General features: G+C 47.5%; 1 protein-coding gene across 2 annotated transcripts; it reads right to left on the bottom strand.

Annotated features, from left to right (window-relative positions):
• Positions 1–1,608: 1,608 nt before the first annotated feature.
• On the bottom strand, positions 1,609–27,130 carry EXOC3L4 (exocyst complex component 3 like 4). Of its 2 annotated transcripts, none has more exons than XM_074868853.1 (12): positions 26,856–27,130; positions 24,905–25,304; positions 20,619–21,270; positions 17,494–17,611; positions 16,300–16,425; positions 14,960–15,060; positions 12,858–12,953; positions 10,555–10,669; positions 8,383–8,505; positions 7,526–7,678; positions 6,418–6,539; positions 1,609–4,340 (listed from the first exon to the last, which is right to left on the bottom strand). In XM_074868853.1, exons 2-12 carry the CDS (start codon positions 25,257–25,259, stop codon positions 4,178–4,180), a joined length of 2,124 nt encoding a protein of 707 aa, XP_074724954.1. In that variant the 5' UTR covers positions 25,260–25,304; positions 26,856–27,130; the 3' UTR covers positions 1,609–4,177. The 2 variants fall into 2 exon arrangements, with proteins under 2 accessions (XP_074724954.1, XP_074724955.1); XM_074868854.1 differs by having other exon boundaries at positions 7,583–7,678.
• Positions 27,131–27,357: the final 227 nt, after the last annotated feature.

Below are 27,357 nucleotides of genomic sequence, written 5' to 3'. Positions count from 1 at the left end.
TGGTAGTATCAAGATAGCAAAAAATACTACAGCAGCCTTTTTCTGGAGGTTTCTCTGCTTTACATGTTAGTCCTTTTCTGGGATAATGTATTTGAATGACTTGATACGAATTTAGAAATATAAATGGAGAGTTCTACATTTGAAGGGTATTAGAGGCTCTTTGCAGTGCTCTGTGTGACAGGGATGAATACAGGGAGGCAAAGTTCATGTTTGCTCAGTGTTCTCAGGCAAATGGTTAGTTATGTGGCTGTAGGACTAGATGAAGTTCTTGTAGTTCTTTAAAAGTTAATCTTAATCCACTTTTGCCACAAATTGTTGAATTTACATCATACTTTACCTTTTTCCAATACTGTCTTATTGTAATAGTAAATGGTTTAAACATGCTATCTCCAATAAATGCTCTGACTGATCTCTTGCATGGGTTTTATGGGAGTCATGGGCCAATCCCAGTGCTAATATTATGTCAGTGTTAGCTGTATTACATAAAAATGTCCTAAAGAGATGGAAGTGCGCAGTGATGCTGAGCAGAGTACTCCTGTATCTGCCCAGTGCTTGGAGAACGAAAATGACTGGCTTTGGGGCAGTAAATCCAATCACTCAAGATTTCATGGAGAAATACACAAAATGCAGAAGACAAATGTTTGGTAAACACTGGTACTTTGGAGAACTGTGATACATAACTACCAAAGTAGTTACAACTAAAACTAATACAGCTTTACTTTTCAGCCACCTGAGATGCATCCTGGTGTCTCTTTTCTTCCCAGCCGTGTTTGCTGGGTGGTGTCAAGCCACATTGCCCAGCTCATAAAGTGGATGTAATACTGCAATCCACTTCTCAATGAATATTCTTAATATTTTAACCGAGTTGAGAGTTCTTTGATGAAAGATCTCACACGGCAGGGAGGTAAACATTATAGTACTGCTGCACGTAAAGGCGTTTTCTGGAATATTTTGACTGATTGATTAGGATCCTCAGCTCAAGGACAGCCTCTTGTGCTTTCACTGCAATGTCTTGGTATTGTTTCTTTCTTGCTAGGAGTGAGCCATTTTTCCGTATCTTCCTTACAGGAGGGGACAATTTCACCAAGTGAAATTGCTGAAACAATGGCACCTGAAGGCCGGTCTCAGATGGCAAACTGCAGCCCAATGGCCACCCTGGCTGCAGACACTGTTCCCTTGGACAGAGAGTACTGGAAACACTGTTATTCACCCCAAGCCAGAAACAAACGGTATTGTGAAACAACAGAGACCTCTGAAAGAAAAAAAAATCTGTCACCACCCACACAGTGCTGTGAGCTGTGCCAGATTCTCCCCCCCTCCCTGAAATGCAACATTCACCCTTGAGAACCTAAATCTGGAGTGAGTTTGGCTCTTCCATTTAGTTGGATACTTTTGAGAAAGCATGGATGTATCTGCACTTGGTAGCTTGGGCCCTCCAGGGTCAAAGTGAGCTGTGTCTCCCGGTGGGGAATGTAACTGTGTGCTGGGGTAGAAATAAGGCTGATTGTGGAAACCACAGGGAAACAACAGAGGGAATTAATAGCGTAATAAGCAAGATCCTTGGCACTTTCCTAACAAGAGCAACATACTCCACAATAAAAGCCCTGGGAGGTTTCTCTTCTCTTTTATTGGAATGTGAAATATGGTCCTAATGAACACCGGGTGTTTCACAGAAGATGGCTGGATGGTAGCAGCTCATTTTGGAGAGCACAGCACTTCCTCTCTCCTTGCTGAGGTGTCTCCAGGATCTGCTCTTGCAGCCCAGACCAAGCATCCTCCTGCCCAAGGGGGACCCCTGCTCCCCACATGTCCTGAAGCTCCCTCTCCACTTGCATGGCTATTGGGGCAGGACAGGGACTGAACCATAGTCTTGCCCTAATGGGGTTAACCTTAAACTGGTTTGCTCAAGAGCAAGCAGCAGGAGAGCAGCAGCTCCCAGAGGAAGCAGGCTGTGCTTTTGCCACTGGCTCACAGGCTGCCAGGCTGCAGGATCCAAAAGTCCCAAGAGAGGCTGTGACAAAAGACAGGTCACCATGCCCAGCTTTCCTCTATGACTTCAGGGTAGCAGCTTGCTTTTATTAGAAAACGGAAGCCGAGTGCCTTATTTAATCCCAGGTCCAGGCAGCTGGAGCCTGAGGAAAGGCAGCTACTTTGTGGAGAGACTGCCAGTAAAATAATAAGATTGAAAACTGAGTGTACGTTCAATGCACTTGGGAAAATTTCTGTGCTGCAGATTCCTTGCGTGAGGTGCTTGGATCAGAGATGCATACAGGGCAGCGGGAAATTTCTGATGCACAAAAACTCATGCTGAAGCTTTAGTGCCTCAAATCCTGCACTCCTCCAAAAATCCAGTTTTACGTGTCTCAGACTGAGGATGCAAAAGTTGAAAGCCCCTTTTTATCTCCCCCACTTAGTACTTTTGACGTTAAATGTAAATCTCTCAGTGCTGACGCCCCTCCCCTCTGCTGGGGTGGGGGATGTAGCTCACACACCCATGAAGGGTATAATCCAGGGCTCCCTGCTTGCACCATGTCCCTGGGACAGGGAAGGGGAGCTCCAAAGTGTTGCTGACCTCTGCACACCTAACAGGAGATGCAGATGATATTTTACTTCTCCTTCTCCATACAGAGAATCACTGAGCTGAGGATTTGCAGGACTTGTCATGAACTGTATTGGAGAATGATGCAGGGCAGAAAATTCCTCCCAGGATTTCCTGCCTCAGGCTCTTAATTTATACCTGATATTTCAAAGCCATCTTTAGAAAAACACGTCATCTTGACTGAGGAGGTAGCAAGTCTACCTTTGAAAACCTTTTGTATGATGATTGTGAATTAAAGGTGAACTCTGTATTTCTTATCCATCAGAACAGCTCCTTGGTCTGTCACCAGCACCTGCTGCTCACCTGGACTGAAATTTTTACTGGTGCAAACTGAAGCAAAGGAAATGAGTCTCACTACTGATGCTCTAAGCTCTGCAGCAGACAAATTAGTGTTCAAGGCTAGGCCGTGTCCACATTTATCACATTAATTTATAGGTCGTAAACATGTCTCTGCACAGAGTCTTGGATTAATTTCTGCAGAGGGCAATCTAAAGGATAAATCTGATTAAATAGAATCAGATTTGTATGGCTGTAGGCTGCTAGATGTCTCTTTTAGTCTCCCCTGCAGATGCTGGATGTAATGCTTTGGATCCCTCACGGAGTTAAACCAGTGGTGTTCCATGCCCATTAATGGGGTGATGCTGTTTTACACCAGATGAGGATCTGATCTGCAGCACTATGCCTGTCCGCCTCACATTAGGTTTCATACTGCAGTCAGATTGTACCAGATTTGTTAAAATACGTTTGAACATACAAGAAAATGGACTAAGGGCATTGTGGTCCTTCTCCCCAGGGCAAGGAGGACTTGGAGCCTCCCTTCACATGGCCCACACAGAGAGGCTGTGGTGGCATGAACAGGTGTTCAGTCCAACAGGAGTTTTTCTAGGCAGCCCACAAGTGAGGAAAATCTGCTGAAACACCAGAAGGGTCACAGGGAGCATCCTGGAGTGCCGAGTGGTCCATGTGCTGTGTGTCCCAGCTGTGGGGTTTGGTTACCCTCCCAGGTTTTCCTCCTCAGGCAGGTAGTGGTTTGTGGCATCAGGTCACAACGTCACCGGCTTTGTGTCATGCCAGCTTGGCCAGCTGGTTCACCGGGGAGGAGATAAGACTTGGGTGCTACCACATCCCTGCCCAAGCTCTGCCCCTTGGTTGCTCAGGGACACTAATTATGAAGGAGGCTCTTGCTCTGCTGCTGTGTAATTATACAACACACAGTCCAAGCCTTAAAATAGCTCAAAGTGAACTCCTTTTGGTTTTCTCCTGTTCTCTGAAAAGAGGCTCAATCTTGGACCAAACAACAGAGCAGCCTCCTAGCAGTAAAATCTATGTTGAAGACAGGGTGGATGTGGTGCCTGGGCTGGAGTTCCTGCCCAGGAGCTCTTGCAGGAGGCTAGTGTCTTGGCTCATCTGTTGTCTTTGGTTTCTGAACTTGGAGTAGCAAGTTCAGAAAACTACTCCTTTTCCCACGGCAGTGAAAGAGTTGTGTTTGCAGAGGAGCGAGGTGGGGTAGCAGATTTTGGATCACGCCATAGAGGCAGCATAGGAGGAGGAAGGATGCTGGCTGCTGTTTCGGTTGTTTTAGAAGCAGTTGATGATCACTGGGACATCAATTTCAGCGAAGAGTGTGCTGCCCTCCCCACCGTCAGGGCTCTCCAGCACACGGTAGACTTGCCGAAAAATTGCCGCTCTCCTGGTGTGCCCCAGCCCCCGGAGTGCAAGGACTGCCAGGATGTGCTCCTTCCTGCAGAAACCAAACAAGACCTTGCTCAGTCCTGGCGAGCAAAACAGCCCAGAGGCAAGCAACCAACAACCATGCTGGAGATAGAGGGGAATGTCCCCTCACTGCACTGGAGGATCAACCAGGACGGGGGTCTGCAGTCTCCAGAGGTACCGAGCCAGCGAGCATCAGCTCCTACCACCCTGCACTGGTGGGACACCTTCCTGCTGATGGTGCTTCGGGGAATTTCCTCCTCCTTCTCCACACACATGTGATGTCTTTTCCAAGTTTTCCTGAGAGGCTGCAGACCTTTTATTTAATGATTATTTTGAGCTGAGTAATGGAAGTGCTAATATTTAGGAAGCTGACAGGCACTAATTAGATTAGAGCTAGGAAAGCCAACTTGGAAACATACCGGGTTCCAGTAATCTTGATATATACAAATTCAGCAACGTCTCTGAGAGCTCAGGGGAAGAATTAACAGAGACCTGAACAGGAAGTAATGCAGGTCCAGCAGGTTCCGCCTAGTTTTCCAAACTTAATTGTGAAAAATAATATTACTCAATAATGGAAAGCCAGGAAATAGATCAGCCAAGAAGATGAGCCTTAAAATCTGGCTTGGGTCTAAGGCTAATGATGAAAAAGTACAACAAATTACAGCCTTGTAAATGGCTTTTCTGCCAGGAAAATTGTTTTCAAATAGCTAAGCCTGACTAGCCATTAGTTACCTTCCCAGAACAGGCACTGCCTCCTTCGTCAGCTTAGTCAGGCCACTGGGGTTAAGGCTTTTTTTTGTAGGATAGGTATGTTCACCTAGGAAATCACTCAGGAACAATTATTCTTTTTCAAGTCCATGTTTGAGTTTCCCCACACAGATAAGCCCAAAGCATATCTGACCCACTCAAGTTAAATATACTTATGAAAAATTTTGAGCCTCGGTTTTGGGGAGAGGAAAATATTTAATGTCATTTTTTTTCTGAATATTTGAGGGTCCACTTCAGTGTTCTGAGCAATTTGTTCAATTTATGGTTTGTTTTGATTGTATAAATGTTATCCAGCAGGAACTGTGTAACCCAGTGCAAAAACCTTTGGTCTTTTTCTGAAATGACTCTGATGAAATGGAATTTTTTTGCAAGCTGTACGACTGATAGTCCTTCTCAACAGCTGGTAGAAGAGCTGTAGAAGAGGAGGTAACTTCTGATATGCAGCTGATTAGCCATGCACAGAGCTAGTCACTTTGTTTGTTTACTTTTTCACTAGCCGTAAATTTTGCAGATGCTGTTTTGGAACAGCAAATGGGAAGTATAAAAGAAAGAATTGTAATTTAATCCAAAATTTAGTGGAATGTCTGCTGCACTTTGAAGTCTGAGCCTGGAAACAGAACGTAAACTATTTGCTCCAAAGCTAGAGCCTGAAAATTGGCAAGCTGGCTAATACTAGTGATGCACTGAACAGCAACCTGGAGCTTTACAGTGAAACAAGGTTAGTTTTGAGCAATACAATGGTGTCCAGTGATAGGACACATGGGAATGGTTCAAAGCTGTGCCAGGGGAGGTTTAGGCTTGACATTAGGAAGCATTTCTTTACTGAGAGGGTGGTGAAACATTGGAATAAGCTTCCTCGAGAGGCGGTCGATGCCCCAAGCCTGTCAGTGTTTAAGAGGCATTTGGACAATGCCCTTAATAACATGCTTTAACTTGGTCAGCCCTGGAGTGGTCAGGCAGTTGGGCTAGATGATCATTGTAGTTCCCTTCCAATTGGAATATTCTATTCTATTCTATTCTATTCTATTCTATTCTATTCTATTCTATTCTATTCTATTCTATTCTATTCTATTCTATTCTATTCTATTCTATTCTATTCTGAAAAGGCTTTTAAGGTAAAGTGCATTATAAGATCCAGCAGTCAGGGGGAAAAAGAGAAAGGATACAGTCATAAAAAAAGCAAAATAAGGTGGGATTCCCCTTGTTGCTGGCACCTTGACCTCTAATATGTAGCTACCAGCAGAGAAGAGAAACTGAAGAGCTTGGCCAATGCAAGAGGCGAGCTGATGCTGTTTGGGATGGAGCCCAGCAGTTCTGGCATCTGCCGTTTCATGTACCTGATATCTGGATAATCCTGACACAGCAATTTAACGTATTCCTTGATCTTGTCTGTTTTCTTCTCCCCAATGATATTGGCAATATGGTGTATGGCGGGAAGGAGCCAGTCGGAGTCAGAGCCCTGTGAACGAGGAGGCATACGGGGATGTCAGGGGGGAGCACAGCACCTGCAAAATGCCTTTTTACCTGCAGCACAGAGCACAGCAGCGGGTTGCTTTTACTGGTGTAAGACAGTCAGTACTGCTGTAGACAGGACAGGCTGCCCTGGGGCGGGCAGCGTGCTGCCGTGGGTCAGCAGGGTGCTGGCCAAGGCGGCACTGGGTGGCAATGGCCAGGCACCCCCGGGAGCTCTGCTGGGGCCTGATTCTGCACTCCCTGATGCTCATGAGCACCCTGGTGGGCCAGACCCTGAGCAGGCATTGTGCCTGTGGTCAGGCAGCAGAGGATGACAGAGACTTCACCTCCTGGTGCCTAGTAGTTTTGTGTGTCTTGTCTCTGAGAGGGATCTGCCTCAATGGGATTTAGTGCCCTAGACACTTGACTTTTTGCAAAACCCAATGAATTCAGCTTTGGCTTCCCTGAAAATCCCAGACTGATGTTGCCTAGTCACAAAACATGTAAACAGCCGCAGTTTTCTCCCCGTCACCTTCCTGTATGCAGACTGTGTGCCTAGATGGACCTTCTTGACGGACTCCTCTCCATGAGCTGTACCCAGGGCAGGAATCCTTCGGAGACAAGGTGCATCCCATGGCCCAAGGGAACAGGCCCAGGAGGAAGTTGGCACAGGACGAGTGTGATCCTGCAGCACATGAACCACGCTATGCAACGCGCCCATGGGCCTGGGAGTCTGTTAGAACACCAGGCGCTGCAATCAGAGAGCTGCCAGCTGAGCAGGCAGAAGCCACTACTGCAGAATAGCTGCTGGGCTGGAAGTCCGCATCAGAAACCTGCAGTAACCACCTTGCTTGCTCTCTTTTAAGCACTTTTACATGTCTTGAGGCTTGCCCTCCTTGAAAGCATGGCACCTGAGTCCGCGGGAAGCCAAGCAGGGATAGTGCACCTCTGGGAACAGGGCAGCCAGGGGATGCCAGGAAGGAACTCACATACCTGATCAATGAGCGTATTATTAAGAATTCTGGCTTCCTGGTTCATCTTTTCACTCACTTGCTGCCGTGTCTCCTTGTTCATTTTCTGTCTGGGTTTGATGACCTGCATGATGTATTCCCTCACCACATACTTATGAACATCACGTAGAAGTTCCTGGTTAAAAAAAGCAAACCTCATGGTTTTTCTGTGAATTCCATGCAAGGCCACAGCAGTGAGAGAGGGCAGGGGAAGCCCTTGGGTCTTTAGCAGCAGCCAAGGGCATAGAGGAGATACACAAAGGCAGCACACTGTCAACACATGCTCCCCAGGCCAGCCCTGCCAAAGGGAGCTGGCGCCTCGCAGCCCCTAAGTCTGGCACAGAGCGATGGCAGTGCCCAAGGGAATGCCATGGAAATACACCTCACCCTGAAATAGCCCATGATTTTGTGTTGGCAGTTTGGCTTCTTCGTAGCAAAGGGGGATATTTAGGATTGTTTTAGAAATAGGTTTTGATGGTGCTTGCAGATTTTAAATATAGAGCCGTTGTCACCTACCCATTTATTTCACAACTGCATAGATGTGAAAGGAGTATATAAGCCAGCGACTCATGGAATTATATGTTCAGTGGTAATGTTCACCAAAGCTTTTTGTTGCTCTTTAAAGAAATCAGTTCCTGTATTTAAACTACAGGGAGGAAAGGTGTTGCTTATTCTCATGTGGAAGTACGGTAGGAGCTGAACTCTGCTGCATCAGCAGTCCCCACAGTTATAAATGCCCCCCACTGCTGGAGAGGAGTCTGCAGGTCAGACCACAGCCTGCAAATGACAGTAGGACCCCACCCAGCATCACTGTGCCCAGGGGTGAGACCAGCTGCTTACCTGCCCCATGGGCTCCCTCAGGTGCTGCAGGTGCTCAGAGAACTGCGAGACTGCCAACATCAGCGAGTCCGGCCTTTCTGTTGCCAAAATCCAGTCCTTGGTCAGGATTTTCTTAAGGAGTGGCTGAAAAAAGACCAACTCACTGATGGCACTGGTGATATTCAGACTACCTGATGCACTAGCCGAAGGCACCCAGCTGTATGCCTGCTTGGGGAGCTTGAACCGAAAAGCACAGAGCACCAACAACGCGCCCACTCTATGTGAAGACACACCAGGAGTTAGTCACCAGCTACACGGAGCAGGCTGGGCTTCTCTCTCCGCCCTAGGGAATTCAGGCCCACATCTCCCCTTTCTGGGTAGGTGCTCCAGTACAGACAGGAGAAGCATCACTCCCTGAGCAGGAGATGTTTTGGCATTAAAGGCTTACTTGGGACACCTCATTTCCTTGCTCTGTGCTGCCTTCTAATCCACCAGATATATTTCTTTAGGCAAATAAATTTGTATCCCTACTGTATGGATGAAGAAACATATGTGAATGTTAATCAGAAGAAACTCAGGCATGGCTAGAACAGGCTGTGGTGTGCAACCATGTATGCTAGTGTTACATGGGTTTCCACCAGCTACGGACATGACAAGTCACTTGGTAGTGAATCTGTTGGAAATTAGCCCAGTAATCCATCAGTCCTCCAGCCTCCTCCACAACGAAATCAAACTCCTCTTGCTCACAGCACTTGCAGGGGGCTGTCTGTACTCCCTGCAGACCTATGTGTCTGCACAAAGTCTCACTGGGATTTTCCTTCTGTGCATTGCTTTGATGTGGTGGTGGGAGAATAGCAGCTGGGAGCATCCCCAACTTGGTGCCTCATGGTCAGTGATGATGTGGGAGTGATGGCACTGTTTCCCATCTGCCCTGGGTACAAGGTGCTCTGACCAAGTGTCCCCAGTGGGCTGTTTCCCTTGTCAGGTCCCTAGAGCTAATGTGCCTCTACATAGAAAGCACAGCAATATCTGCTGAAGGCTTCTTCTGGTGGCACCTGGAAGAGACTCCCCTAAGGGCCAAATTCAAAATATTCCTTCTCTGACACATCCCACTTGTACTATTCTCTTGGCTCTCAGGATCTCTGTCTTCAGACTCCTGGCAATCTCCTTCCCAATTATTCCCCCACTTATGCCCTCCTGCTGTGCTCCCAGCCTGCTGAAAAGCTGTTTAGAAATGCTCAGCTTTGGCTGCTTTCAGTTCTCACGACATTTCTCCAGCTCTCTTGCTCAATGCCTTGGCTTGACTCCTTCCTTGCCTGCCCCTTAGGCTCCAAGACAAGCTCTGCAGTCACTGGAAAGTCCCCTTGGCCAGGCAGGCTTGGCTTAGGTTGAAGCAGTTGTGTGACTGTCTTGGTTTCTGAAAGTCGGTGATTTAGAAAGTGAATTAGGATGAGTGAAAAGGAATGGGACCAAAGGCTTAATTCCACCCATCTCTGGTGTTATATCAGCTAGGGCTAGGGGACCCCCAGCTGGCTGAGAGCAGAAAGTCCCTTCTACAGCACCTGGGAAGCACAAACTGCATTGCAGCATGTTGCCTTTTAGGCCCCTTAACACAAGTTAAGCTGATATCAGAATGTTATCAGCTGATACCAGAGCTTTAGCATCCTCATGCTGAAAGAATCAGTCTTTCTTCACCATGGAAACAGCCTGGAAAAATCACCTCTACCACAATGAATTCTGTCCTGTCTGAAGAGGTTGATAACAGACTGTGACAGCAGATCTACAATTAGGTAAATCAAAGTTCTGAAAAATCCAAATATTTTGATAGAAGGAAAAATGTCCCATTGGTGGTGCCCAGCGGACTTCCCCAGTGCTTCACTATAAATAAGGTCTCCCCCTACTGCATTGCCTGAGATGCTGGAAGCCACTAAATACCCTTTTCTTTTGGTTGAAATTATACTAAACAGCTTGACAAATGTATCATTGCTCATAGTGAAAAACTCCCAGGATGCTGGGTTGAGGAGGATTTCTACGAATGTTAGGCATGATGCATTTTGGAGGAACCATAATGTCATGTGCTGCAAAATGAGGTCTAGTTGGCAAGACAAGGGAAGGGTAATGGCCCTCAGCTGCTGCAGTGGTCCTGCATACACCCCTTATATTTAGGAAATAAGGTGGCCAAGATCCTCTTACCTGTGCTTTTTTTCTTAATTTATTAAAAAAAATATTTGTGAAGTTTTGTGTCAGAGCTGCCAAAATCTTCTGCAGTTCCGCAGTGTTGACTTTAAACACTGTTTCTAACCCTGACCTAGAGAGAGAGAGAGACACCACCAATGTGTTAACGTTAAAATGTAAACTATTGCACTGCCCTAAGCATTTAATCCAGATTAGCATTTTGGGCATTATTTTAAAATAAATTTGTGTATCTATCTAGTACTTCCTCTTGGAAACACTTAATGGGTCAAAGTAATGACTCTTTTTGCACAATCTTATACACTGAAAATTAATCACAGCTGAGTAACTGTGCTTTAAAAATCACGTATTTCCCGATCAGGTGGGATGGTTCAACCATGCGGATCAGTTGCGTAGGCTGCTTACATTTTCACTTGAGCAACACTTCTGCTAAATGATCTCCAGGTACCTGAGAGAGCACTGAGAGGCTTACGGGGTAAGAGAGAAGTAAATAATAAAGCCAGAGAAGGAAAAGCTGCTGACCCTATGTCCCCCAGCACCTGGTGACTCACTCCAAGCAGCATCTATCAGCCGTGTCTGGGATGGTGAACTACGGAGGTGGAAACCTATGGAATTTCCTAGGGACAGTATGTGCTTCTGCAAGGTTTCACAGTAATGAGGAAGAAAACACAACTTCTGAGAGGTTAATGAAATCCGCAGCAATGTGTGTGGGCTTTGGGGGCATTGTGAGCTCCTGGCTTTCTTCTCACTTTCTGTCCCTGCCCCACTGTAACATGCCCCGGGGGGAATTGAGGCAGCACCACCAAAATGCTAGTGGTCCCTGAGCTTCCCTGGATGTGCCACATCCACTGCTGTGCCCACAGAGCACAGCAGGTTCCTGCCACTGTCTGGTAGTCAGTTTATATGTCTGAGGCTGCCCAGGCAGGACTACAAAACACCTAACAGCATTCCTCTTGCCCCAGGCTGAGGGCTCAGGTCCGTAACTCCGGCTGAACACCTGAAGTCTGTGTCCAGCATCCACAAAATCATGCTGTTAGGTCACCTACCTCTGCCCAGCAACTTGGCACCCCAGGCTGACAAATATTGAACTCAGCTCAGGAATAAACCCAGCAGAGCCAATCCACCACCCAAAAGCCTGCCAGCTCCCTCCCTGGGGCTGTCTTCTCCCTTCAACACCTCTCCAGTTTCCAGCAGAGAAGGGGAGAACAACTTTCTGCAGGGGCAGGAGGAGGCAGAAAAAGGCAGCTAGCTCCTCGGCGAGGTTAGCATTGCTGGAGAGACCGTGCCATCTAGAGACTTCCCGACGGTAGTGCTCACTGCGGCTGGAGCCGTCGGCTCCTGTGAGACAACACAACGTGAAATCCTCTGCATCCCCTAAATAATATTTGGCATATAACATCCCCACCGCAGGCGGTGCCAGGCAGTGATGCAGCAGCATGGGCTGGAGAGAACAACTCAAGTTTTTTGGTGGCCAGACCCCAGGCATTAGCCTCGTGTCGGGTAGCTGGGTTGGCGTCCAAAGCACCACATCTGCATGGCAGGATGACTCCAGATGCTGAAGAGCCCCTGAGCCTCGGTGGGCCGTGTCCCTGCGTGGCTACAGGCTGTCCCCTGGGGCAGGTGCTGTATGAACAGCCCCAGTTCCCCGCAGCACTGGCACTGGAGGGTGCAGCGGCTGCAGGGTGGGAGGTGCAAGGTCATCATGTGCCACAGCACTGGACTGATGGACCAGACCCTGGCACACACACTGACTGGCACTGTCCTACTTACGGGGAGAGTGCTCCTCTCCTGGAAGCACTCTTTAATAGTCAGAGCTGGTGGGCATACCTATTCATCAGAGGCCTTTTCAACACATGGCTTTAAATAACTAATTCATAACACATGCAAAGCCCTAGAAGTTCCTGCTGCCAGCAGCGATGGCAGGGGTTTATGTGCAGGTTGAGTGCTTTCACAGAATTTCTTCCAGCCCAGTGCCAAAAGCAGCTCTCAGACCGTGTTGATGGGTTTATACTGATAACCTCCAGAACAAAAAATGAAAAAACTCCTCCTCTGGGGCTGAAAAAGATGGGCTGAAAAAGAGTTTAAAGCTTTCACTCAAGCACCAGATCCATCCCCACTTCTGTCTCTTCCCCCTTGTGACTTTTATTTGCATCTCTTGGGGAACATACCCCAGTGAGGTAAGGGCTGGATGCTGAGCACCCAGCGGAGCCCCCCAGGGAGACCTTGGCCTTTCCTTTCCAGATGTTGCTACCGTTCTGGACCCCAGCAACGTGGCGTCTCGGCTCGGAGGGGAGTGGACTTACACCAGGTCGTGGAAGCTGTTGATGTAGGCAGCGAAATAGGGCACAAAGATGGGGCTGTCCTGGGCAGTGCTCCATGCCATGAACTCCTCCTCGAACCTGTGGGAGAAGACATGCAGTTGACACTAACAGTGGGGGGACCAAGGATGGCTCATCTTCTACATACACAGTGATGTCAGGAGACACTGGTGGCTGGCCCAACCTGTCCCCTCTGTATGCTGACATGTTTTTTCCAGCTGTCGTAACACGCGTGTGCATTGGAGGGGAATAGATGGCAGATAATTATGGGTTTAGGTTGCTCTCGCCTGAGTGGGTATGCAGCACTTCTGGAGAGATGCCAGGGATCTTGGCATGCCAAATCTCTGACTTTTTCTCATGCTGAGGGATTACCTGTGGCCGTGGTACTCAGACTCATCAGTCTGGTCCTTCATTTCTCTGGCTTTTGGGCAATATAATATGTGCTCTCTTAAGCCCGCAAGGAAAGGATTTACCTCAGGGCTGATTTTACAACAGAAGGTGAATAGGAACGGGGCAGCACACCTACATATCCCCCTGTAACCTCACCGTGGTGTGTTAGGTAGCTGTTTTCTGTGTAGCACAGCTTTTATGGTTTTGACAGCTGTTTTACAGCCAGGTCCGCGCTGCTAGCAGGAGACTGTGCGCTCCGGTGGGTTTTGCCTGGTGGTCCCATTCTTTATCAGGGTAAAAGAATCTGCTTGGGCTGGCCTCAGCTGCTTGCGTCTCAGGTTTGTTTAAGAAAAAGCTTAAGTTTCAGTGACCCTTTCCTCTGGGAGTCATTGCTGCCCCAGCTTGCATTTTACACAAATTTTGTTTAAAAAAAAGAAAAAAAAAAGGAAAAAAAGGAAAAAAATTAAAAAGAGAATACCAAAAAAATTAAAAAAGAACAAAGAAAAAAGTGAAAAAATAAAAAAGGGGAAAAGAAGGGTGGAAAAAAAGGAAAAAACAGAACAAAAAAAAAGAAGGAACAGAACATCAGTATTGCATTTCTCCTCAAAAACCTAGATAGACTTCAAAGTCAAATAGCTGGATTGAACTACCCTGCTCACTCAGGGTATGGGAGACAAGTGTAGATCTCTGGGCTATTAGAGATGAGGGTTTAGAAGGGAAAGCATTGCCTTGAGCGCACTTTGGACACCTGCCATGCCTCGGGTTCATGATCTGAGAAAGCAACACTGGGGCTTCCCACCCTCGCTCCTGCAAAACATCTATTAGCAAACTCTCCACTCAGTACCTGCCGGAGGTGGGAAACTTCAAAGGTTAATGAGAAATTATTTTTAGTCTTTCTTGGAGTTGATTCATGCCAAACAGCCTTTCTCCTCTGCAGATCACTGCTCCGGCAAGTGGCTGCAAACCCCCTGAAACACAGCCCTGCTGGAGGGGTCAGACAGCGTGTTGCTGTGCTGGGACCCTCTGTGAGCCAAAAACCTTCGCTGGAGCCTCCCCAAAGCATGTCACAGGGGCTAAGATCTGAGGCCATAAGTCGGGGACTACCAAGCAGAAAAACATTATTTCAGTAAAGGTGTAGGGTCCTGTGTCTTTTGGACACTGGGTAACTTTTTTAAAAAGACTCATAAGGCAGCCCAGCTATATGTTTTGCCCATGTGTAACAGAGAGGGTCCCATCAGCCAGTTCTATGCCCATAGCCATGGGATGTAGGAGAAAACCCTCTTAGCAGGACTCACCCTAGTACACCTAGATGATGTTTTGGGCAAGCAGGCTCTGGGTCTGGGGGCTTCATAACTCCTGTTTGCATGTGGCTGCAGCTGCAAGTGACCAGCATCCAATGCCACAGAGGTCCCGGATGAATGGGACTGCAGTGGTCCCATCCCTTTCCATCTAGCTGCTCCTTCTTGGAGCTATGACCTCAGATTTTGGGACTTGCAAGAGTCCCATCTGGGTCTGTTTATGACTCCCAAGTTGTTTTGCAGCTTGCTCATTATTGGGCACACTGATCTCTAATTCTCCGAGGCTCAGGCCCATGCCTGCTTGGTGCCAGCTTCTGGCCCAGTGCATGGACCTTTTCCCTGCTTTTTTACCAATATGGGACTCATTTGAAGGAATGTGATGCCCGGAGCAGCAATGACCTTGGTATGAATTCGTGCAGCTCTGCCAGACACAGCTCAAGCATTTTTGTTTCCAGGCTTCTGCTGATCTCTCCAGATATCTTCATGTGCTCCCCGATGATCTAGAAAAGGACATGAAAAAACTCCAGTGAATGAGACAAGCAGGGGCAAAACATCCTTCACAAGAATCTCATGCAGTTTTAGTTAATAAAAATTTCTTGCCCAGCAAAGGGGGAAACATCCGACTTGTTGCCAGGCAGTTTTCATTATTCTCTGGCAGTTTTTAAAATAATAATCCAGAATGGGCCAACAGGCACAAACTGATTTGTGACACAATCATTCATCCCTGTGGCCCCATGTCCTTCTGCTGTCTGAGTGTGAGTTAGATGCGGTGTTGACTGGAGGCCTGAGCTGTCCTGGTATCATCCTCCTATTTTGGGGGGATTTGCAGGAGGGATCAATCCCCAACCCAGTGCCCAAGGGGAGCTGAGCTGTCCCTGTGTCCCCATGCTGAGGGTGGCTATAAGCACCATCCCTGGGGTCCCCCACAAGCCCCCTCTTCAGGAGTGATACTGGGGCTGCACAGGCATCACCCCAAAATCTTGGTTGCACTGGGGCTGCCCCCTAATCCTATTCCCACAACCCCAGCTGCCTTTCCAGAGTGAGGCAGTCTGCAGTCCCGCTCTGGCTCTTTCCGAGGCATCCTACCCATCTGCTAATCCATTCAGACCTGCATTCCCGGTGATGACACAACGTGTAATATTCCTCTATGGAAAAAGAGTCACAGCAGCAGGCAAAACTCTCTGATTTTCTTTCTTTCTCTCTCCCTCTCTCTTTTTTTGATATTATTTAATTGAAATGACTCAACCCTTTGAGTGAGAAGAATGAATCCAAACCCCTCCTGGATTTATTACCCTGTAGTCCCTAAAGCTAGTAGGAGCTTTTGTTTTTTGTACTGTTTAAATTGGAGTGGCTGTCACTGCCTACGGCCTTTCCACGGCTGCCACGGCCCCGGGATAAAGTTGCTCTTTCAGCCAAGGGGTTTTTCTAACAAACGTTTTCTTTCTGCCTTTTTTTCCCATTCTCTTTCTTCTTTCTAATCAAAGAGATTTAAGCACTTTAAAATCAGTTGCCTATTATGTTGCTGACACAATTGACAGCAGGTTTAATTTGCAGCTAGAAGGCAAGCGGGAGAGCTAAATGTTGTAATAAACGGCATTTTCTGCTCTAATGTATTCTACCAGTGCGTGACTAACATAAATTATTGCAGGAGGTGGTACCTCCACCCCAGAAAGTAATGATCCAGTTTCCCTGGAGCCACAGAGCCCCCCCAACCCACTTTGCCCCAGCTAATTAAATACCGTTTGAATATCAAAGGAAAGCGAGGAGTGGTAGAGGTTTTCCTTCACTTCTGGATGAACTTCCTTCTCCCACTTCTCCGTGACCTCCAGTCTCAGGATGTTTCCAAAATAGCTTTTGATTTTCCCCTAAATGTTAAACGTAGGAAGGAGACATGCAGCTCAGGATAACGAAGCAAACACGAGTAAAGCTACTTGCTGTGTTTTTGCTCCATCAGCACGTGTGAAAGGCTCATGTGTGCAGTGTGGAAAGGTAAGCAGAGGCAAAGGTTTTGCTCTACACCCCGTCGGTCTACACAGGATCTCACGAAAAATCAGGAGCTGTGCTGTGTGGGGGCAATGTACTCCCAAATCAAGGCAGAATAATTCTCGTGGCAGGGAAATATTGTGTCAGCTGTTTGCTTGATTGCAAAGTCCTCTAGCCTGTGTAATGCACAAGGTCAGGATTAAAGATCAAACTGGTCCTTTCTGGCAGTACAGCCACTCAAATAAGTGGCAGCACTGTTCAGACCTGGCTAATAAATCAATCTTGTTGCCGGTGAAACACAATGATCCTTCACCAGCATGATGGAGCTATACCAATTTTATTCAGCTGGGTACCTTGAGCTCACCTTCAGCAGTGTCCTGTTTCAGAAATTGTTTGCTAGAAAACATCTGAGCCCAGCAAAGAGCCAGGAAAGCATGTAGTCTTACACAGGGTCCCAGCCAAGGACAGCAGAAAGACAACTGCAGAAGGGGCTTCCTAGGAGGAACTGAACCATGGGGAGGTCCTCTGGTGGGGGCATGCCCAAAGTTGTCTGCCTATAGCAAACCTCAGATGTGCTGAGGGAGATCACATGCTGTGAAAGTAGCAGCTAAAATGCCTTTACATCTAGCTTTGCAATGTGTTCAATCTGATGAAGCCTAGCTATGACTTTTCGGTAAGCTTCTGTCATACTGTAAGGCTCTGGTACAGTCCCTTTGGCTCTGTGATCATCCAGGCTCAGGCCCATGGCCTGCTTCAGTCCCTGAATTGGTGTTCAGGTCTTTTTTGCTTTTCATTAAAGGCCATTAAAGGCCATTAAAGGCCATTCTGGCAGGACTCAGCACCTGGTGGGGTTAGAAACCATGATGCAGCCATCCAAGACCTCTGCCCAGGAGGCTGGGACTTCCATACCTTCCCTGGGGAGCACATGGGGACAAGGTCAAAACTCTCACCTTTGCAGAAACGATGTAGTTGTTTTTCAGTTTATCCCAGTCAGCTGGTGTTAACAACAGGGACAGATTTTCTGTCTTAACTTCTGGTTTGAGATCGGGGTGACCCAGAAAGAGTTCACTAGAAAGATTCAAAAGAACAAATTATGTTGCCTCAGAGTGTGAGTAAACTGATGGAATATTCATGTGGCATGAGCTACATAATTATTAAGCCGTGAGAAATATACTTAAAGCTTAAATTGCGATGCTTGTTTTCAAGCTTTAACAAGAAAATCTTTCCTCGCTATTCAAAATCCTAATTATTCAAAATCAAAATGATCTAAGGTTCCAGCCCACCTTAGAAATCATGAGACTTCTGAGTTGTTTGGACATGAAAAGTACTATGAGAATTTACTTTTTTAAATAAACAACCTGAAGCTGATTCATTTGACTACGAGCTTGTGAAATGCCTTTCAGGGTAATTCCTGTAGCAGCGTGCTGCTTGGGAGTTAGCTGATCTCCCTGGCTCCTCTCCGGTGTCACATCATGGCTTATGTCAGCCTGTTATTTTTTGCTGTGCATTATCCCTCACAAGGGGAGGTGGCAGAGCAGGTCCTGCTCGGCGCAGGGCAGCCTCGGGAAGGCACTGCCATGCCTGGCACATGGGCCGTGGCAGCACCGCGGGTCTTGCGCAGATGGAAGTGGTGGGTGGACGTGCAGCTACAGACTCTGACTCCAAAGTGCACTCAGCTGACACACGACTTTACCACACGCTTTCCTCTGGATTGCAGTGTAATCAGGCCAGCTGATTAGTGGGGAGGCAGGGAAAGTGAAGGAGTGTTTGTGTTTCTCCCTCTGGGGTGAGAAACCTGTTATTAGCCTGTACAATTGAATGTGCTAGCCTTGCAATCTGCCATGGACCGTGGCAGCATTGCATCTTTCAGGGTAATGAAGGTGGAGAAGACAAAGAGGAAAATATTCCTGCACTTGATGAGTGTGAGACGTAAGTTGCAAGCAGTCACCTGGTTAGCAGGGAACACAGCTGCAATGTCCTACACACAGCCTGCTCATTTGCCCAACCACCAAAAAGGGTTCCCATTGCCAAACCAGTGCTGAGCCCACAGTTAGGTTTGGATCCAAGTGAGGACTGTACTGTACAAGGTCAGGCTGGTGCAGAGTACCTGCTCAGCAGAAAAAAAGCTCAGCCTGCTGATAGTGTCCTGGAGTCAATGTTCCCGAGTAATGGTTCAGATTTCCCAGAGAGGTACATCTGCACATGTGGAGCATTGCACAGCCCAGCTGCTGCAGGAGCAACACATTTAAAAGGACACCAAAGGTTTAAATACGAATTCTCCACCATGACTGAAAGGACTGGCTCAAATGTATACTTAAGCAACTTATTCCGCTCTTTTTTTTTTTTTTTTTTTTCTGTTTGTTTGATTTATAGAATTGATAATGAGTTTGGGTCAGATAATTTCTTCTTTTTTGGGATGGGGCCCAAGAGAGGATGAGTTCTTTTAGAATGGGAAAATCAAATAGAAACAGCCCAACCCAGCAAGGGGATTGCAAGCAGTGCCCCAAACGGCTGCAAGCTCTCAATAAACTCTTTCACAGCAAGTTAGAGAAATAAGATGGGGGCACTTTTCTTTGGTGCAGAACCTGGCTGCTGAAGCTCATTTCTTCCCCCCTCTCCTGCAATGCTGGGGTGCAGTACAGTTCCCAGGGACTGGGGACATGCAGGAATTTCCCTCCAGATGAGATCGGCAGGGACACATGAGAGAGAAGGGCAATGGGTGGGAGTGTTATTCCCGTAACAGTCCTGCCATAATGCTGGTCAGCCAGTGCCATGATGCTGAGTTACACATGTGTCATCATGGTCAGCACACTGTAAATGGAGTTTTAGGAACAGCTAGGCAAGTTCCCAGGATAGACAGCTGTTCAAAATAAAGAGCATTGGCAGTGCAAATGCTCCTGAGCCAAAAGTTACCCCAGGACGGGGGTGCTTTGGGCAAGTGTCACTGCTGCTTCCCCTGCTCCACCCTGTCCATTTTTTCCCACTGTTTGACTCAGTGTGGATACTCCTGCCTTCACTCCCTTTTTTGTTGGTTTGTTTGAGAGAACTCAATTGGTTTGTGTTTGTCCCATCCTTGGGCATCTGGTTCAGGCCATTCGTGAAGACCAGCTACTGGGCAGAGATGATTTTGTTTTGACATGGCTGTTCTTATGTGCTTATTAGCAGACCCATCTCCTGTGGATGTTGCCTCTCTCCTCCTTCCCACCCCACTGTGTATTTCTGCTGGATTTTAGTCTGGGAGCTCTTAGGGACTGGAATGATCAGCCCAGTGAACAACTGTCTAGCCCAGTGAACAACTGAGAACACGCCATGCCTGAACCTTCTACAGGTGCCTATCTTAGATGTCTCCTTTGGCTTTAAAAGGAGGCAGTGTCCAGCAGCACAGTTTTTACTGTTGTTGTGAAGAATTTCTGCCTTTACTCCCACACACACAGGGTGCCCTGAAGATGGTGTTTGATACGTCCATACAGTTCCTAGAATATTTTAGAAACCCCTGAATTACAGATTTTATTTTTCAGAGGTCCTAAAAACCATGGACCTTCTATTCAACTAGTGGACACATCTGAGCCAGAGCCTTTGTTTTAATGTGTCTAATTCCACATGGTGATATCTTGGCGCCTCCTCGAGATGACTGATCCCTGAGCATGATTGGTAACGCGCCTGTTTCCAAATACATCGCAGTTTTAATTAAACAGGAAGAAGGCAGAGGTCCCCCAGAGGTCCTTCCCTGTGCCTGGAAAAGTTACCAAGCAGCTGCTGGACCTTGCAAAATATTTGCAGAAAGGGAGCAGGTTTATCAGAGCTGCCAGGAGGAGCTTCCTGGCATATGAGAACAGCAGGTAGGAGAGGGAGGGGAAAATGAGGCAATTTAGACATGTGAAAAGCAGCTAGTGTTTTATCCACAGACCTTTGTCCCCACCTATTAATAGATTAGCTATCTGGCTCTACTGTAGAAACAACTGTGTCTCTCCTGCTCGCTCAAGAAACTGAAAACAACTCAGTGCTTTTGAAGCACCCTGCGGCCCTGCCGCTCTCTGGAGGAGGCTGAAGCAGTGTGGCAAGCACAACATCTTACCTTCGGTAGGTGTTGGCCACCCAGTCGAGCAAGGTGTAGAGCTCGTTGAATTCCAGCGGTCTCTGGGAGAGTTCTTGCAAGTGTAAGGCAATGGCCTTGTGAAAAGCCTCTACATACATGTCACACACCCGGTACTCCTCTGGATAGCACTTTTTTACTGATAACTTGATTTTCAGTAAGTCTTCACTCAGGTGTTTCTGAAGGAAAGCTAAGTGGAGATCAAGCCAAGAACTTTTTTCTTCCTTTGATGCCATGGGTACCCCCAGGACTCTTTTTCTAGCGCTCTCATTGATAGCTTCCCTCCACTCCTCCCTCCACTTTCTGGGTGTGCCGAGCAAGTCTGACCCAGGACCAGCACTGTTGCCTGTGTTAGGATGAGCTGCTTCTTCACGGGCAATTAAAGTCACCAGGGAGGTCAGCATGGTATCCTCTACAGTGGGATGCTCCAGTGTTCCCACCACTATGGATTGGATCGCATTTGTGATGGAGTTATAAAGCAAATCCACATCTTTGGACTTCCGTACAAACTCCTGGGGGTTGTCCTTGTATTTCTCAGCATCCCGTTCAGCGATAGTTTCATCTTCCAAGTACTTGATGCTTGCAAATGCTTCCAAAAGCTGCCTTTTCTGAATAAGTTCATTGATTTCCATTACTGCAGAAAGGAGTGGGGAAAGGGTTGGGACAAAGCAGGTGTTAGGTGATTGACAGGTTGGTAACAGGACAAGATGCCCCCCAGGGAGGATTGCAGGGCTGGTCTGAGTAGCCAGGTCCCAGCAGTGCCCCTGGGACTGACTGCCGCAGCCTCTCCAGCTCCTGTTTGACACAGGAGAGGAAAGCAGTGGAAATGCAATCACTACAAATTGAGCCACATCTCTAAACTACTGGTTTCAGAGGTAGGAAATATCAAAAAAACTGACTAGAGCCCTGAAGGAAAACCTCAGGCAATGGCTAACAAGGCTGCACAAAGGGACACTGGGGTCTCAGGCTGCATAAAACGACCTCTGGCTCTGCCATTCTGTTAGTGTGGAGCTGAAGTGGGACTGACAGTGCGGACAGTTCAGGATATACCCTACCAGCAGGATTTTATTTAGCATGGGTGTGCTTGTTTCACAGCATACCAGTGTGCTCAGCACAGCTCTGTTGCTGGCTTGGCCATGGCAGTGCAGCTCAGCTCCAGCATCTCTGGCTGAAAGGGCATTTCAGCATGTTGCCCAAGAAGGCAGGGAGAGTGCCCAGGAATCTGTCTGGAGAGATGGGAGGGAGCAAAGCAGGACGGGCCTTCTGAGCTCCCAGGTCAGGCATCTCACTAGATGGTCATGTCTGCCCCCAGCCCACCCACCAGCATGTCCTCCAGAGATACCAAGGCCCTGGGGGAGAGGGATACTGGCTTGGGAATGCTCCTGATACATTTTTGGGAACATTCCCCATTCAGATGTCACCCTGGGTAAAGTCCGGGCACGCCTCCTGTCTCGATTTTGTGCAGTATTACGTTTTTCTAAGACACATCCCCATCTAATGTCACAGCTAAACTGGCTCCTGCATTTCTGAGGGCTGAGCAAAATGCTAATGCAAACTGCAGAGCTTGTTGCTGGTGATTTGCATTATGAGGACCCCTTGAGGGACTAAAGTAGCAAGCCAGAGACTGGCCTATCTGTGGCTGGCCAGCCTTTTCAGCCTGTGTCTACGAAAGCAAATGACCTCTGAAAGATGCCTCTTACCTGTTCCTGAAATTAAGGAGATGTTCTGTGAATGCTTGTGGTCCTCAGCCTCCTCTCAATTAAAAAGAGGGACTTCTGGAGGACCAGAAGCCACAGCCTCTCAGCTCTGCAGTTATTGCAATCTGCAATAACCCTTTGGTTGGGAAGCAAGGAGAGTCTCTGGGATGGTGGTCCTGGGGTCTCAGCAGGAGGAAATGGAAAAACACCAAAGTCTGCCAGGTATATGAAGTTGACCCACCTGGGGTGGTTCAAGGTTGGGTGAGCTGGCTGTTCACTGCCTGTATATTAACCTACAGTCAGCTGCCAAGCACTGCCTTTCACCAGTGACACTTGTTTTCCAAGCAGTGAGCACAGCTGTCCCTGGATGATTTGGGGAGGTGTGTGTGTATTGGAGGGGGATCCAAACCTGTGGGTGATTTCTTCTGGTGCTCAGGTCACACGTGGGTTTTCCCCACCTCCTTTGCCTTTGGCACCCACTACCAGTACTGTCTGGTGTTGGCTAAGGCTGGGGAAAAGCCACCAAATACTGTTACCCCCAAAGTGGCCAAGGTCTACTGACTTTTTAATTTCTTTTTCAAAGTCTTGCTGGTGCAAGACCTACTGCCTATTTACCAGTAATATAAGAAGTATTTGCCATGTGTTGAGGAGATCTAAGAGAACTGTTTGTTTTTGATAGGCTCTGGGAAGATCTCACCATCTCCAGCATCATAACAGATGCTCTGAACAGGAGATCCTACTGTGATACTGGGCATATGGCAGGAGAAGGGGAAAGGTATTATTTAGACATGTGTGGCCACTGATTCTGGGACCTACATGCACATATAAAATGATATGGAAAAGTTGGAGAGCACTCAAAGAAGGTATGAAAGACTGGTTCATAGCCCATAATTTATGCCCTTGGGCTTGTCTGCACACAGATTTTATAACACATGCATTAGATATCCTGTGCAGCATAAGAGTATCTTTATGAAGACAGAAATACACCAAATAACTCAGCTATTGATGCAGCATAGAATGCACAGAGCTTTGAGTGCCTATATGGAGCTACAGTTGCTTCTGCACTCAGAGGGGAGGGAGATTGTGCCAATTAACTTAGTCTCTTCTAGATAAATTAATATAAAACCTGTGTTTGCACAAATGCTTTCAGTGAGAGACTAAAGGAATACATTCTGTTCTGTTTATCAAAGTGAGAAAACACCATTTAATCATCATCTAGGATAATTATTCAGGGATGTGATATTGGATGCTAAATGGATCTTTAATTTAGCAATACAAGAGCAGCCAGCTGGTAGTTGAAGGAAGACAATTGAAAGGCAATTAACTATTATGCAGCTTAATGGTGCACATGATGGAGTCTCCATCGTTTGCCACAATGGGACATGTTTCTGACAGAGCTGCTCTAGTCTAGGCCAATCGTGAGTTATTTGGCACAGGATGGGTCTTATTCATGCAATTCCTCACCTTGTTTATTGCAGGAGGTGAAAAGGGCTTATGGTAACATTTCTTCTTGCTTCTCATCTATGATCCTTTGAGAACAGACTAGGAAATTTTATGGGATGGGCTCAGATCCAGCCTACCAACCTCACAATGTATCAGTGCAAAGCAGTAAATAACTTCATGGCTCAGTAAAGCACATTACAGCAGTGAGACAATGTCAGCCCTTCTATCTGATCCCCATGACATCCTATGCAGTAGACCAAGAATTTCTTTCTGGAAATTTAGGCTGAGGAAAGGTCAAGCCATGTTGACCCACCTCAGTCTATCTCCTGGTGGATGCACTGCAGTACCTCTGCCTTGAGAAGGTGGAGGAGAATGGTGCTCAAACCAAGACCAAAATCATGGCAGTCTGCCCACACCTGGGAAAAAGTGAGAGCTATGCTGAAGGTTGTCATTATAATTTGACTAAGACCTGTCTAAATCATGCTGACAAAACGCATGAGAGTAACCAACCTGAGGAAAACAAACTGAACAAATACTTGCAGCACCGCTGTTGTGAGAAGAATAGATGGAAAGTCAGTGTAAGAGAGCAAAGTATCTGTGGAGGTCTCTTTGCAAGTCATTCTCTAAGATTAAGAAACAACGTGGAGGTGCCAAGCCAGATCACATCCAAACCATCTTTTTTCCCCATCAGGGTCTTGCAGCAACCTAGAGAGTCCATCAGTCTGAGAGCTGATAAGGAGAAATTGTCCAGGAGTGCAATGCAGGCAACAGTGTAGGAATAGCCCACATTGCACTTCTAGATATTGTCAGACCAGCATTTCCCAAACTGTGCTCAGCAGATTGGTGACCGATGTATGATGGGTGATATGTCTGCTTTCAACAGGTTGAAAGGTAGGTTGTTGATATGGGTAAACTAATGCAGTGGAGGACACAGAGCAGCATGTTCGGTGACAGGTGACCTGCCCAGGGTTGGCCAGGTAACAGCCCAACAAGAGTTGTGTCTCTGCCTGGTAATGGGATGACTGTTTTTTTAGCACCTCTGTTGAGCCCAAGACTTGCAAAGTGTAAATTACTTGAAGGTTAGATATAACCTGCCAAGCGAATTACACTGGTGGTTTTGCTTCTTACCTGAAAGAGGTTTTCCTTGAATGGGCTCTGCTTCTATCTTCTCACCAATCTCCTCCACACCATTACAGATTGTGGTTTTGTTCTCCTCGTAGCTCTTGGAAAATCGCAAAGAAAGTCGTTTTGCTTTCCAAGTGCCAGTACCTTCCTCTCCTTTCTCTTTGTTCAGACCTTGTTTTGATTTCCGGATACTTAACATTGTTTTAATACCTCTTTCAAAGAACCCACTGTGCCTGCTATGCAAAGTTGGGCTGCTCAGTTCAGAAGCAACCTCCATCTTTTCCTTCCCTGAACTGTTCGTCGGAGAGGCTGGTTCTGAGGTCAGGCTCCTTGGGTCTAACTCTGTATTTCTCTTCATCTTGTCTTTCAACAAGGGGTCTTCCAAACACGTTGACGGTAATCACTGAAATGCATAAAACAGCAGAATTAGATGAGATGTTCATAACAGGGTATGACTGTGTCTCCAAAGTCAGTCCTGGACTGAAAATCTGGCCCATCCCTTTCCTGTGCCTAATAGAAGGACAGAGCAAGTTGTTCTAGCCTGTAGCTACAGAAACAATCTTTCTACCCACAAATACTAGGTTCTGGCCTAATTTTAGCTCTGTAAAACTCTACTTAATTCCATAAATCAGGCAAGTGGCAGCTATTTCTCCAGAGCCAAGGAATCACTAACTTCAGAGATGCTGAAATCTGTGTAAACATACCATTTTGGTTCGTAAAAAGGTATGTTTTTACTTTTCATTCTTCTAGGTGTATTTCCAGGCACGTAGGAATGATAAACCTTCCTGAATCTGACGGAGGTGTTGTCACTTTCTGATGTGGATATGGCAACTTTGGGTTGTGCTGCTGCTTCTGCCCTGCTCGAGCCCTGACCTGCCACTGCTGGAAGGTGGCCCAGGGGTGAGCGGTCCCCTGTGGGTGGCCAATCTCAGCTCTAGCCACTTCCATCAAACCCACAGCAATCTCCACACTCCCAATTGTCATGGTTACAGAGCGGGAGGCTGTACAATGCAGTAAGGGTTCACATCACTCATCCTGCCTCAGAGCACTGCATCCTGGCATGCCGAGAACAGGTATCTCAAGAGCCAAGTATGCTCCTGTGTGAGCTGCAGGGGATGCTGCAGAGATTTCAGATTTCAACAGAAGTGCTCCTGTCAGTGCTGCTGGGCTGTAGTCACATCCCCTGCATTTGCTCAGCTCCTGCCCTTCTGCAGACAGACTAGCTCCCCTCTGCCCACCTTGAGAGCTGGCCCAGGTGCTTGGGAAGGGGGAAGAGAGAGAATTTTTGCCTTCCCTCCCTTGCAAAGAGCTCTCACCAGGTCGCCAGCTAACACAGGGATGTTGTACATTGCAGAGCTCTGAGGATAGGAATTGCCACGTTTCCACACAGCAGGCTCAAGGCAGCTCAGCGATCAGTTTAAATCATTAGAAACAGATACTGCTTGAGGTCACCCAGGAACTGCCTGTCTCAGGTCTGTCCAGCTCACAGGAGTTGGACTGCAGTGAACAGACATGTTGGGACTCTGGAAATAGATCTCATCCTTCCTGGATCTGAGTTTGGCCAGAGTTTCACTTCCCTGTGCATGGTTATTTCACAGGGTATAAACTGCAGTGATTGCATCTTCCCATAGGTATGCTGAGCTGCTCACACAGTGGGGAGCAGACGCTGTGTTACACTCTCTCAGGAGAATATTTAATCATTCATTGCCTTGCTCAGGAGCTCACCCCATCACAGCCCATACAGAGGGTGGAAGGGAGTGGAGGGCATCCCATTTTCCAAGGATTTCAGTAGGAAGGGGGCTGAGTCTGCCCCTACCTCAAACCCTGCATGGGGGCTCTGTGGCCAGGGCGGAGCAGCAGCAATGATCAAAGGGGTGAGCTGAGCAGTGAAGGGACCCAGGGAAGGAGGACTGTAATGTGAGCCCATGAACAAGAGAAGAGAAGACATACGCACCCTGGTACTGATCAAACTGATCCTCTCTGCAGCAAGCTAGGATAATGCAGGCATGATCCACAGGAACTGAGGGCAGCTCCGTGCTGCAGCAAATCCCCGGGAGATGTGGCAGGCGGGCAGCTCTGCAGGGCAGAGGTCCGGGCGAGCTTGCCCACCTCAGCTGACTGGAGCACTGTCTCACATGCCCGTCCTGGCTGAGAGGCTCCCTCTGGGCATGGTGCCGCTCTCCATCCTCCTTTGCCCTCTGGAAAAGGACTGTTGGTGGAAAAAAAGGCCTGTCCCCACCTGTCCAAGACCTCCAGCACCTTCTCCCGTTTGCTCCTCAGGAGAGACTCCAGCAGTGTTTCACTTTCATTATGTCTGAGCATTTAAAAGAAGGAAAGAGGTGGGGGAGAAATGCTGAACGAGCTCCAAGCATTCAAGGTTAATTATTTACACTACAGATGGAGATGGAGGTGAGACCAGAGGCTCGTCAGCAGGGTGAGCTGCTGGGTTGAGCCAG

Source organism: Strix uralensis, chromosome 4, assembly GCF_047716275.1.
Source record: "Strix uralensis isolate ZFMK-TIS-50842 chromosome 4, bStrUra1, whole genome shotgun sequence".
NCBI lineage: Eukaryota > Metazoa > Chordata > Aves > Strigiformes > Strigidae > Strix > Strix uralensis.
This window is presented reverse-complemented; position numbering and strand designations above follow the sequence as displayed.

Excerpts from the sequence above, each read along its gene's own strand:
- EXOC3L4 (XM_074868853.1), bottom strand. The coding sequence starts at position 25,259 with ATGAAGAGAAATACAGAGTTAGACCCAAGGAGCCTGACCTCAGAACCA. Across the intron at positions 10,670-12,857 it reads AACAGCTTCCACGACCTGGT|GTCAGGGTTAGAAACAGTGT; the intron begins GTAAGTCCACTC and ends CTCTCTCTCTAG. Across the intron at positions 6,540-7,525 it reads ATAATACGCTCATTGATCAG|GGCTCTGACTCCGACTGGCT; the intron begins GTATGTGAGTTC and ends CCTCGTTCACAG.